Raw genomic sequence first — 11,688 nt, forward strand, 5'->3', positions numbered from 1 at the left:
AGCCTGTGTTGGGCCAGAGGACAGAGTTCACTTGGGGAGGGGGACCCCCAAAAGCTTCTCCTTTCTCCTGAACCAGGAAGACAGAATAGAGAGCAGGACGGGGGTATTTATTGGACCCCAGCGGAGCCTGTGGTGGGCTCAGTTGTAGGCTGTGACCTGATTGACCCAGGTACTGAACCTGCTGACCCGAGTGTACATGGCAGGCGTGGGCACACTGCAGTCACTGGTGCCCCAGGAGACCGTATCAGTGAGCACCCATGTGTTCCCCTTCTGGCAGACAAGCAGGCCTCCAGAATCACCCTGGCGGGAGAGAGGGGAGAAGTCTGCATGGGGGGTAGGAGTACCACAGGAAAGTGCCGAGGACAGGACAGGGGGCCAGCGCTCAGCTGGCGCAAGGAGGCCCCTGACAGATCGTGGAGCTGGTGATGCATGAGCCCCGGTACTGCTGGCACCGTCTCACGGTGAGCAGGGCAGAACCCGCTGCCGCAGGTGTGCCCAAGTCACACTGCCTGTGGGCCGGGCGGGGCTGGTTATGCCCCACATGGCTTGCCCCTACCCTTCCCTTCCCCCCAGATTTTTGACCCAAGTTCCTACCCACACCACTGAGGCACCCAGCCATGTGAGGCCTTCAGGCAGTGCCTCATTTGAGGAAGCCAGGAAAACTGGTGAGACGCACATTGTGTACTGGGCTGGGGAGGCGAGTGTCAGTAATGTGAGATCATTGTTCATGGTGGTGGGATTCCAGGAAGGGTGCCTGTGGAGCCAGGAAGGGGCCGTGTAGGATGGGCGTGGGCACAGGCCCCCAGGATGATGGGTGCCAGGGTTTAGACCAGGGCATCCTGTGAGTTCCTCACCCCCAGGGCCTACACACCTACACTGCCCACCCTTCCTTTCCCATCTGCGGCCCAGGCACTCAGCACAAGATGCTCGGTCGTACTCCCCCAGGATGACAAAGTGGCAGCCAGGGCTGCAGTGAGAGTGGGGTTGGGCAGCCAGAGGGAGGGCAGAGTGACAAGAGAGGGGCCTCCAGAGCCAGGCAGTGGGGAGGTGGGGCAGAGGTGGGGCAGGAAGAGGGGAAGCACTCCTACAACATTGCAGTGGGCAGCCGTGACCGCCCTGGACTGGCCGATGACAAACCCACCACAGAAGCAGAAGCCTTTGCTGTCCTGGGGTCAGGGGTTAGCAGTGGGGGTGGGCCCAGGCTAAACCCAGGCATGACACACCTGAGATCCTGCCCCACTGCCAGGGTCCTGTACCTATGGGAATACCTCCCAGGGCCAGGAGCCCAGCACTACCATCTTCCCATTGACAGTCCTCTGGCTGAAGTGCAGCACTGGTTTAATGGCAAGAACGCAGCAGCCTGGCCGTTGGACTGGAAAGGACCTGCTTCCCGCATCCCAGCCCACTTCTCCTCTCCTCCTGGGTACCCCCAGGCTGTCTCCAAAGGGGTCCAGATCAAGAGGGCTCTTATCATTGCTCCTCTCGTGAGCACCTCTGGGCCTCTACAGCAATCTCAGCTGCCCCATCCAACCAACCCCGAAGTCCTGTCCGTTCTTCCACATCTCTCTCCATCCTACTCACACCAGCTCTACTCCACCCCCCATACCAGGCCATTCTTCCCTCTGACCCAGGTGTATGTTGTCCCCTTCCTTCCTAACCTCTCCACTCACTCCAGACCTCAGCAGTCTGGACCCCACATACAGCCAGATGGCTTTTAAACTATACATCCTTTTGCTTTGAAGCTTCCTAAACCCTCCCCTGCTCCTGGACCCGGCCTAAGCTCCCGTCCCATTTGGGAGACTGGCCCCTGCCCACCTCTTGCTTTCTCCCAGCCCTGCCACATCCTTTTTCCTTTGCCCACTCTATCTACCTGCTTGCCTTCTAGCCACCCCAGCGCCTTCTCAGCCCCTGAGCAGGAAGCCTGGGCTAATACTGTGTTGCCCTAAGGCTGTTCAGTCAGGGCTGGGCCAGGCCCACTCACCCCAGGAGGAGCTAAGGAGGATGAGGCTGAAGGTCAGTCTGAGCAGCAACATTACAGCAGACATGAGGCTGAGAACTGGGCCTGGCTTTATGGGTCTCTTTGTCCTTGCGCCAAAGTCCCAGGAGTGAAGCCAAGCAGCTCCTTCCCATGCTGTGTCAGCAGGAGGGTTCTCCTGTGTCAGAGCCCTCCACCCAGGCCTTAGCAGATAGAGCCCAGGTGTGAGGCTCTCACCTCCTCCATCCCCCAAATCTTATCCTCTGATTGGCTCCCCACCTCACATCTCAAGTGTTGAGCACCAGGTACTAAGGACTTGTGCTTAGCCTTAATGGTGACCACTTGGTGGCTGGTATCAGGGAAGTCTCCCACGGTTATCAGGAGTGCCAGACCCAGAGAAGTCTGCTTAGCACTCAGGGGTGTTCCTGACTGGTAGAGTAGACCTGTACCAGCTCTACTGTGGAGAGCCAGGGCCAGTGGCCAGGACAGGGCAAATCCTAACACATCATCTCAGTGATTCCTTGTCAACTTGGAACAGAAGTCATGGTTTGGTCAGGGAGGTGATAACTCTCCTGCCACATGGTATGCGTGGACCCAAAGCTTCATCTGTCTGGTTCCAGAGCCCACACTGTTCATGATGATGTCTAGGAAGGGTCTTGTGCACAGGAGGGCAAGGTATGAGCTCTTGGTGACTGACCGACCCTGGATGGAGACCAGGGGTAGAAGGGTGACAGCCATCAAATCTCACAGCGTCCAGCCCTTGGGGCTCCCATGAACAAGCCCTGGTATCTACAGCCCATTCACTGAAGAGCTCCAAGCTGAGCCTGAACTGAGGGAGAGAAGACACCCCTGTGTGCGGAGTTGCAATGGGTAAGTTGGTTTGCCTCCTTTTAAGAGTGTGAGCACTGTGGCTGATTCAAGAACACATCAGTCAAAACAACAAGATGAAAAAAAAATAAGTTAATTGTTGACTGGAGAGGAGGATAGATAGGTAATAAAGCAAATATAACAAAATACTAATTGTAAAGTCTGTGGTGGGTATATAGGTATTCAATGTGGAATTTTTTTTTTTTTAACCCAAACCCTCTGATGGTTTTCAGGGAGTTTTTTTTTACATATATAATTTTACTTATTTATTTTTGTCTGTGCTGGAGCTTCGTTGCTATGCAGGCGTTTCTCTGGTTGTGGTGATCAAGGGCTACTCTTCGTTGCAGTACACAGGCTTCTCATTGCAGTGGCTTCTCTTGTGGCGCACAGGCTGTAGGACGCATGGACTTCAGTAGTTGCGGCACATGGGCTTGATTGTTGAGCTTTCCCAGCGCTAGAGCACAGGCTCAGTAGTTGTGGCCCATGCTCCTCAGTATGTGGGATCTTCCTGGACCAGGTAGCAAACCCCTGTCTCCCGCATTGGCAGGCGGATTCTTTACCACTGAGCCACCAGGGAAGCCCCCAGTGTGCAATTTTTTCAGTTTTTATGTTTATAAAAATAAAATCCTTCATAATAAAACATAATAAAAACACTGAGGGAAAAAGCACAATCAGGGACCTAGGGATGTCCAGCCTGGAGTAGGCTCTCCCCAGGGACTGGGCAGATTCTAGCAGTTCCAACGCTCCAGGGGAATTCTGCCATTCTCTCCCAGGGCAGGATGCTCCCACCAGCCCCTAGCACCTGGGTGCTCAGCAAAAGTCTGCTGGATAAATGTGTCATGTCATCTCTTCCCATGTGAGCCCTGTGACCCCTGGCAGTCAGAAAACAGAGTCCGTCCCCCTAGTCATAGCCCAACAAGTGCAAACAGAAGCTCAGCGTCATACCTCAGGTACGACGTAGTACCTCAGGTGTGCCTGGTCATCAGAGGGGTTTCACAGATAAAGGCGTTGTAGGAGTGTGCTTGTGAGAACTTGCCCTTGGAATCAGGAAGCAGCTCCTCCATCGGCATTTTAGCCATAGTGGGGCAATGCGTGGTGTGTGTGGGGTGTGGTCTGACTGGGAGCTGTGGGCTTTGTCCTTGGTCACTGATGAGGCAAGTAAAGGCTCTAGGTGAGGGCAGTACATAGAGCCTTTTGGATTGTACAATGGTCTCCCGTGGACCAGAGGGCAAAAGCCAGGCATGGGAGTGGTGGGGGAGCCTCCATGGTATGGAGAGGGGTCTTCCCACCTTCAGCCTGCAATGGCTTGCCAGGGCTGGGGTTCTAGAGGGGTAGATGACTAAGGTGGTGAGTGAATGGTGTCCCTCAGGCCAGACTCTGCAGCCATGGGAAGGAATGGCCTTTGCAGGGACAACTTGGCCACAGAGCCCTGCTGGCTGCTTGTTCCCCTCCACCCAAGACAGACACAGTCATCTGCCGAGGTAGGTGTTCGTGTTTTCTGGGTTTATTCCTCCTTGTTCCAAGCTCTAAGCCTCACCCTCCTTCACTCCACATCCATGGCCTGCACAGTTTCCTCCACCAGCTCCAGGGTCAGCGGCACCACTGTCTGGGACAGGACAGGTGTGGTCCCAGGGGCAAAGCGGTACTGGCTGGACCTGGGAAGAAGCAGGGACGACCCTTCAAAAGGGGGCCATCAAGTGTCCCGTCCTCTATAGCCCTGTCTTCCGCTACTACCCCATCCATCCTCCCCTGGGATTCCTCCACCTCCGGTGCTCCTACCTCTCTATAGGCTTTGTGGGAGAGCTCAGGGCTCGCAGCATCTTGGCACCGGCCGCGGTGATCACACATGCATCCACATTACCCCCAGAGCCCAGGTCACCCAGGATCCCTGCAGTGATGGCTTCCACCAGCAGCTCTTGCGCTGCCTCCAACTGCAATGATGTGTCAGTGAGGCCTGATGGACCCTTCTAGATCACCCTTAGGCTGTAGCCTGGACACAGTTCATCTTGAAGCCAGGCCTCATTTGCTCACACCCAAACTTCCCTCTCTCACCCTACACCCCCATCTCCACCCCAAGCTCCTCTACCCTGGTTTCAGTGTCCCCTGTACAGTGACACCATGTTCCCACTGCCCCCATCTTCACAAACTTCTGAGTCACACTTGTGGCTCTGCTTCCACTGGCCTGTTCACCCACCCCCAATTCCCCACTCACTGCCTTTTCTTTCCGGGCCTTAGCCGCTTATAAAGTGACATACAGATGCCTTCTGCTTCCATCCATCCCAAACGAAATCCAGACCCCAGACCCCACCTGCTGTTCCTCTCTCCTCAACTTCAAGTGGCACTGAGTTTTGACTTCTGAGGCAGTACAAGCTTTGGCACTGTTAGCATAGCACCTCGCCCTCATTCCACTGGCCCCTCAGTCTCCACTCAGTCGTCACCTCCGAGAAGCCTTCCCGGACTAGGCCAGGGTTCCTCTGCGTTTCCCCAGCTCGCGGGTGCACTTCCCATCAATGCTCGCATAATGTGGTGGTCGGGGAGTGGGGACAGGTGTCACTCACCGTCATGTTCGGCTGGAACCGGTCCTCTAGCACTGCTATGGCCGCATCCTGGCCGGATCCTGCAAGCAAGAGGGGCATCTGAGATCAACTGCGGCCGCCCAGTAGTGGGATAAACATTGAGGTCAGGGTCGCATAGCAAGGTTCGTGGGCAGCGGGCAGAAGCGCTCACCCAGGGCCGTGAAGGGCAGCCGGCTGTAGGAGCCATGGGGGTGCACGCTGTAGAGCTGCGGTCCTGTGAAGTCCACGCCGCCCACGATCAGCGACGCTCCCACGTAGCCTTGGTACCTTTTCGCCGAGTGGGTACGGTCAGCGGAACGCACCGGAGCCCAAGTCCCGCCCCTCCACGAAATCGCCCCTGCCTCCGAACCCCGCCCCTTCCCGCGGTCTGGCTCCCGGTAACTGACAGCGGTCCTCGCTGTCGCCCTCTTAGCTCCTCTTAGGCCCGCCTCTTCCGGGCTCTCGGACGTCTCAGCCCCGCCCTTTCTTCGGTCCTGCGTCCTCTCAGCCCCGCCCTCCCCGCAGCTGCCCCTCCTCGGGGTCAGCTTAGACCCGCCTCAGCACCGGAAGAGCGTCTGGCGCAGCATGCGGGTGACGGTGGCCACGCGGCACTCGCGGCCCGTGGACAGCGCGTGTAGCTCCATGTTGGACGCCGCCATCCTCGTGGTCATCTCGGCGTCCGCGGCTACTCCAGCCCCACAGCAGCTGAGGGCGAAAGGAGGGGTCCGTGTGGGCGTTGCTGGGATGTGCTGGCACCCCGGATGGGAACGAGGGGGCGGTTCTTGGAGGGGGAGAGTTAGGCGGGGGGATGCTCACTAGATTTTGGGGGCGATGAAGTGGATCTTTTCACAGATCTTGTCCGCGACGACCGAATCGTTAGTGGCCCGAGTATCGGCGCCCAAGATGACCCCGTCCTGCGGGTGGGAGGGAGGAGCCGTTGGCCTAGTCCCCACGTCCCATTTCCCGCCGCCCCTCTAGGCCGCGCCATCCCAGCTCCCTGCTTACTTGGAACACAAGGCCTGCAATGGTGGTCCCGGTCTTGCGTGCGTGAGGGACCCGGAGCCCCGGGAGGGCGCGTTGCAAGGCTGCGTTTCTGGAAACGGAGAGGAGAGGCCCAGGTTTCAGTTCTTCTGGGACCCTCATCACATCCCCTACCTCTGTCCCGGTTTCCCTCACCTCCTGGGGTAAACCTGGGAACCCAAGTCGTTCAACACACGTACCCTCCCCCACTCTGGCCCTCAGGAATTTTAAAGATCCTGAGGTTCTCGCTCCCGGAAGCCCTCGCTGAAGGGCATAGGCAGCTGGGGAACCAACCATTCCCGCCCTCACCTCTCACAGTTCTCGAAGGAGAAACCCCTTTGGGGCTCTAGCACTGTCTTCTGCATCTCCACGTGGGCAGGGGGTCAGAGGAGTGGGATCAGCAGGAATAAAAGAAGGCAGAAGGCTTGTCCTCTACACGGCTGCACTATTGTTTCCCCCTTTCGCTTTCACCTTTCCTCAAAGCATGCTGGTCCCTTTCTGCAGCTTCTCTTTCACTTTCACCTTCAGCTCTGGTCTTTTGCAGCTTAGGAAGAGGGGAGATGTCCCTTGCCTGGCACTCCAAGCTGCTCCTGGGTCCTCTGTCTGAACAGAGGGACAAATCCCTCCTCTTTGGCCATTGTCCAGCCTGAGCCCCGAGCTGTGCCTACCCTGACCCCACCTTTAACCTCAAGTCTCAGTGCCCTAAGGCTATCACATTGACCAAGTCTCTGTTCTTATTATTACCCATCTTCAACAGCATCAGTCATGGCTGCCTTTTGTCCTTCTCCCAACTCCTGCCTCTTGTTTGCTGTCTTTGCCTTCTTCCCAAAACCCAAACACTGAGGCTCAGTCCTCTCATCCAAGGCAATGCTGATCTGTCTTCCATGTTTCAGATGCTGTCCTCTCTCAGGAGGGGCATCATGGTTGTCCCTCAGGTGGCCTGTAGGCATGCCAGGCTCTGCCCATGGCCAAGCCTTATTTCACCTCCCAAAGGACCCTTTATCTAGCCACTTCTTTGGATTACTGCTTGTCTCAGCTAGCATCCTTTCCCTGCTGGGCACAGCATTGGCCTCCCTGGTTTCCCCACAATTCCTGCCCCTCACCCTCCACCCCAGACTACACTCCATGCTCTAGAGAGGGGACTCTTTTCTAGGTTGGAGATCTGGTCACACTCCCTGGTTAAACCCTGTATCAGTTGCACACAGCTCTCAGGCTCAAACAAGTCTTTACAGTCACCCTTCTCATTCATTCCATCTGATCTCTGCATTGGCAACACCTCCTCTGGGAAGCCTTTCCTGACCCACAAGACTCGCCACCTTGTTGCTCTCTATACCTTTCTCTCAGATCACTTAGCTCCATTACCTAAAAATTAAATCTTCACTAGTGAAGTGATCTATTTAATGGCTGTCACTCTCCTAGATTCTAAACTCTTGTGCTTCTGTCACCCACCTAGCACTCAAAAGCCTCTGTCCAGAGGCGGGGTCTCACCTGCCCATTTGGGAGCTAGGAGGGACATTTCAGATCTTCTACATCCTGTACCCTTGGCTCCATGTATGCCCATTCCACTGCTATGTGTGCAGATGCCTCCAGTCCCCATGCCCAGAGCAGAGGCAGGCACAGGCAGGCTGCTTAAATAGCTCAACCAGCAGTTTGTGCAAGCTAAATCGCTCCAGTCTTGTCCGTCTTTGTGACTCTATGGACTGTAGCCCGCCAGGCTCCTTTGCCCCTGGGACTCTCCAGGCAAGAATACTGGGAGTAGGTTGCCATGCCCTTCTTGTGGGAAGCTATACATCTCAAGGTGCCCAGTTCAGTCCCAGGCTTTAGCAAAGCTCTTTACTCCACAAAGCACCAGGCCTGTGGCTGCGGACGAATGCATCCTGGTGTGAGGACCTTAGTGCTTTTCCTTCAACCCACAACACACGTCAGGGCTTTTAACAGCAAAGGAATGTCTTTATTCAGGGGGCATGGGCTTTGGACTGGCAGTCGGGGGTACAGCAGTGCTATTTCGGTAGGTACCCAGCAGGATGGCATTGATGTGCTCCAGTGTCTGATTGCTGAAGACCATATTGAGGTGCTGTGTCCCTGGCAGAGGCAGCAGGTGCACAGGCTGTTTCTGGCGGCCCTGCCAGCGGGCACAGAGCTCGGTGCTGCGCGTGGCCACAGTGTCATCACCATCCTCATATAGCACATCCACAGGGTCTGTGTAGGGGAAGCCGTGGTCATAGATGTAGGTGCTGGGAGTGGGCAGGCCTATGCCATAGAGACAGTACACTTCCACGCCAGGTGCTGGGAGGCCTGCCAGCAGGTCACGTGACTGGAGCCACATGTACCAGCCTTCCTCAAAGTGCAGGTCTGTAAAGAAGCGCTGCATGTCACGGCTTGTGTAGTTGATACTGGGGGTGGAAATGAACACATGGTCCTCAGGCCACGTCTGCCTGGCGGGAAACATCCAGGGTGATGTTGTCGTCATGCGCTGCTCCTCTTTCAGCTTGATGCTGGACATGATTGGGATGCCTTGGTTGTCACCTGAGGACAGAGAGCCAGGTGGGTCAGGGCTACTCCAGCCGGCAGGCCCGGCTACTCCAGGCCCACAACTCCAGGGCCCCCCAGCCCAAGCTCAGCTGGACACTCAATCTTGCCCTTGCCCAATCCACAGAATCCAAGTCTTAGACTAGAACTGGCCTAGCATTCAGGAGGTGCTCATGTGTACTTTTTTTTTTTTTTTATTTAACTTTACAATATTGGTTCATGTGTACTTGTTAACTGAGAAGCCCCGATGGCACCTCTGACAGGCAGAGCTGGAGGGCTTCAACAGGAGGGTAGGGGAGCAGTGTTTCCTGAGGACGGGAGTATGAGTTGGGGGGATATAGTGCTGGCAGTTCTGTCTCAGGCAAGTGTCTGTCGACCCTTGTGGCCTGTGCTGCACAGGGCTCAGAGCTGTGTTCTGGGAAGGATGAGATGAGACCCATCTCTGTTTGACACCCATTGATGTGGTCTGGGGAGTGTTTCCTTCACTTCAGCTCCTAGGGGTAAGACCATGTCCAGCTGTGCTCAGCCTACAGCAGGTGCTCCACATGAGGGGCAGAAGGGTCTCCTGGGGTCTGGCCCTGGCTTTGGCAGATCTGCCGTGGCCTGGCTTAGGGAAGATCCGTGTGCAAAGCACCTCCTGGGAGCTGAGTGGGTAGACCTGAGGCCACAAGGAACAGACCTCAGTCAGACTCAGCAATGAGTCAGATTGCTGGGATTCACTTCATCTTTGTTTACCTCCCCTTTGTCATCGCTGAGACAAACTGTCAGGAGTTTGTCTAACAGTCCAGGCTGGGCTCACTGCTCTCCAAGGACAATGAAAGGGGCTATTTCCCAGAGGTGGTAGACAACACCCCCTAGCTGGGCACTGTGAGAAGAAACAGGAGGCCCTCTCACCTGAGGCCAAGACTAACATAGGCTTGATGGAGCCACCCCAGGGAGCCCCAAGAGAGATGAAACCGTCGATGAAGCGGTCCTTCCAGGTCTGGGGTTGGCGCAGTAAGAAATAGAGCAGGTGCAGGCAGCCAAGGCTGTGCCCAATGAGGAAGACGGGCTTCCCATATGTGGCATGCATCTCCTCCACCAGTCCAGCAAGCTTCAGGTAGTACTCCTCCTGCTGGCCTGCAGGGAGGTGGATCGGTCAGCATGGCTGGAGGTGGGGGCCTCCACCCTGCCCCCCAAGCCCCCTAAACATGGAGACACTCACTAGGCTCCAGCCGCCAGTCGTAGGGGGCGGCCCGCACTGTCTCATCCCGCACGTACCCATTGTTGACCAGGTTCTGTACCAGTGTGTGCATATAACCTGTGGGGGAGGTGGCGGCACCAGGGGCTGTGGCCATGGCCCCTGCAAGGCCAACACAGCCTAGAGCCCCACCCTCTCCCTCAGCACACACACACCTGCCAACTTGCTGCTGTCCAGGTATTCGACAGAGTAGGTCTTGCCAAAGCCAGGGACACGGATCTGTACACCGGGGGCATTGGACACCCGCCCAGAGCTGCGATTGTACACAACCCTGGGGGCAGTGGGACATTCAGCGGACCCGCGGCCAAGAAGCAGGGCAAGGGACTAGGCCAGAGGGGACGGCACCCACCTGGTGTTGTCGATCCAGCAGTCTACCCCAAGGGGCAGGAACATGTTGAGATCTAGCCAGATGGTGAAAAAGTCCTCCGTCTTGCGGTAGCACATCCAGTTCACCACACTCGGTTTATCCAGCTTGGCTTCCAGCTGATTCCCCAGGCAGCCGGGCACTGCGGGCACCAGCCTTCACTCTGGATCCCTTCCATTCCCCTGTGGTGGACCCCACCCTAGCCTCACCTCCCTGACACCACAGTGACTAGCCCCACCCCTTCCTCTCCTATACACACCATCAACCACCAGAGACTAAGGACAAGATCCTCTCTTTCTGTTCATATCCACTGCTCCATCTCCCCAAAGCCCAGACTCCCCCCAGGAAGGGAAGATTCAGGGGCCAAGGCCACTGACCACTGCCCCCACAGAGCAAACAGCTAGCATGACTCTCCATCTCTGCCAAAGTCCAAGAGGAGAACAAACAGAGTGGGGAGTGGGGGCAGGACTTGACAGGCCTCTCCTGCCCTCCTGGGCTGGGCACCTCGTCCTTGCTGGGGTGGGGGCTGAGGAAGGAGCGGCGGGGGGGAGGGAGGGGGCTGGACCCAGGGTCTGGCTACAGCTACAGCTGACCACAGCTTGTAATGCCCTGACCAAGCCCTCCGGCACACCCACCCTCCACTCCACCCACCTGGGGGAGACACCCTGGAGACACAGGAACAGTGTGGTGCAAGAAGGGGTAGATTTCTCCTCAGGACAAGCCTCTGGCCCCTCCAAACACTGAATTAAGAATCAGGGCTAATGCACGGGCAGAAGGGCGTTGGCAGGCTCTGCTACCAGGGGTGGGGGCCCTGGTTCCCCAAGGGCTGGCCGGGTGTATCAGGGGCCTGGCGGGGGCTTACCGAGGATGACGGGCCGTGTGTGGTTACTGAGCTCGGCCTTGGGCGTGGTGTGCGGGGGGAACAGCACATTGAAGAGCCAGAAAGGGGCGGCGGGGGGGAGCAGCAGCCCCAGCAGCAGCAGGACCCACTGCCTCGGGGAGCCGGGCAGCCCCATTCCAGCCCTAGTGCCTGGTGCCCGCTAAAGCGGTCCTGGGCTGGCCTTATCTGGAGTGGGGGTGGGAGGGGCCCCAGGGACAGTGGGAGGGACAGCCTGGCCAATGGGGCTGGCCAGCGGTT

The 11,688-nt window shown here is 57.0% G+C and overlaps 3 protein-coding genes across 10 annotated transcripts; all 3 read right to left on the bottom strand.

Annotated features, from left to right (window-relative positions):
- Positions 1-138: 138 nt before the first annotated feature.
- CTRL (chymotrypsin like) lies at positions 139-3,921 on the bottom strand. The gene is made up of 4 exons (XM_086349381.1): positions 3,840-3,921; positions 1,269-1,333; positions 1,089-1,166; positions 139-300 (listed from the first exon to the last, which is right to left on the bottom strand). The coding sequence occupies exons 1-4, from the start codon at positions 3,919-3,921 to the stop codon at positions 139-141; spliced, it is 387 nt and encodes a 128-aa protein (XP_086205507.1).
- A 403-nt stretch (positions 3,922-4,324) lies between these two features.
- Positions 4,325-8,144, bottom strand: PSMB10 (proteasome 20S subunit beta 10). Of its 4 annotated transcripts, none has more exons than XM_086351354.1 (8): positions 7,906-8,144; positions 6,403-6,490; positions 6,214-6,311; positions 5,962-6,102; positions 5,570-5,685; positions 5,401-5,459; positions 4,622-4,773; positions 4,325-4,497 (listed from the first exon to the last, which is right to left on the bottom strand). In XM_086351354.1, exons 1-8 carry the CDS (start codon positions 7,911-7,913, stop codon positions 4,386-4,388), a joined length of 774 nt encoding a protein of 257 aa, XP_086207480.1. In that variant the 5' UTR covers positions 7,914-8,144; the 3' UTR covers positions 4,325-4,385. The 4 variants fall into 4 exon arrangements, with proteins under 4 accessions (XP_086207480.1, XP_086207479.1, XP_086207482.1 ...); XM_086351353.1 differs by lacking the exon at positions 7,906-8,144 and adding an exon at positions 6,727-6,886; XM_086351356.1 differs by lacking the exon at positions 4,622-4,773 and having other exon boundaries at positions 7,906-8,082.
- Positions 8,145-8,346: 202 nt separating this feature from the next.
- LCAT (lecithin-cholesterol acyltransferase) lies at positions 8,347-11,589 on the bottom strand. Of its 5 annotated transcripts, none has more exons than XM_086351347.1 (6): positions 11,413-11,589; positions 10,536-10,692; positions 10,342-10,457; positions 10,151-10,246; positions 9,841-10,065; positions 8,347-8,943 (listed from the first exon to the last, which is right to left on the bottom strand). In XM_086351347.1, exons 1-6 carry the CDS (start codon positions 11,564-11,566, stop codon positions 8,369-8,371), a joined length of 1,323 nt encoding a protein of 440 aa, XP_086207473.1. In that variant the 5' UTR covers positions 11,567-11,589; the 3' UTR covers positions 8,347-8,368. The 5 variants fall into 5 exon arrangements, with proteins under 5 accessions (XP_086207473.1, XP_086207474.1, XP_086207475.1 ...); XM_086351348.1 differs by having other exon boundaries at positions 11,202-11,589; XM_086351349.1 differs by lacking the exon at positions 10,342-10,457.
- Between the last annotated feature and the right edge of the window lie 99 nt (positions 11,590-11,688).

This window comes from Bos grunniens, chromosome 18 (genome assembly GCF_055505025.1).
Source record: "Bos grunniens cultivar Pamir isolate PY7600 chromosome 18, Bosgru_T2T1.0, whole genome shotgun sequence".
NCBI classification, from domain to species: domain Eukaryota; kingdom Metazoa; phylum Chordata; class Mammalia; order Artiodactyla; family Bovidae; genus Bos; species Bos grunniens.

What these genes read in the sequence shown, in the direction of transcription:
- PSMB10 (XM_086351353.1), bottom strand. Translation starts at nt 6,782, where the DNA reads ATGCAGAAGACAGTGCTAGAGCCCCAAAGGGGTTTCTCCTTCGAGAAC. An exon ending in TTCATCGCCCCCAAAATCTA is followed by an intron (nt 6,103 to 6,213) that starts GTGAGCATCCCC and finishes TTTCGCCCTCAG; the next exon opens with CTGCTGTGGGGCTGGAGTAG. An exon ending in GCTGCCCTTCACGGCCCTGG is followed by an intron (nt 5,460 to 5,569) that starts GTGAGCGCTTCT and finishes TCTTGCTTGCAG; the next exon opens with GATCCGGCCAGGATGCGGCC.
- CTRL (XM_086349381.1), bottom strand. Translation starts at nt 3,921, where the DNA reads ATGGCTAAAATGCCGATGGAGGAGCTGCTTCCTGATTCCAAGGGCAAG. An exon ending in CTCCTACAACGCCTTTATCT is followed by an intron (nt 1,334 to 3,839) that starts GTGAAACCCCTC and finishes CCATTAAACCAG; the next exon opens with TGCTGCACTTCAGCCAGAGG. An exon ending in TGGGCTCCTGGCCCTGGGAG is followed by an intron (nt 1,167 to 1,268) that starts GTATTCCCATAG and finishes CCCTGACCCCAG; the next exon opens with GACAGCAAAGGCTTCTGCTT.
- LCAT (XM_086351347.1), bottom strand. Translation starts at nt 11,566, where the DNA reads ATGGGGCTGCCCGGCTCCCCGAGGCAGTGGGTCCTGCTGCTGCTGGGG. An exon ending in TGCTGGATCGACAACACCAG is followed by an intron (nt 10,458 to 10,535) that starts GTGGGTGCCGTC and finishes CACTGCCCCCAG; the next exon opens with GGTTGTGTACAATCGCAGCT. An exon ending in GGACAGCAGCAAGTTGGCAG is followed by an intron (nt 10,247 to 10,341) that starts GTGTGTGTGTGC and finishes CCTCCCCCACAG; the next exon opens with GTTATATGCACACACTGGTA.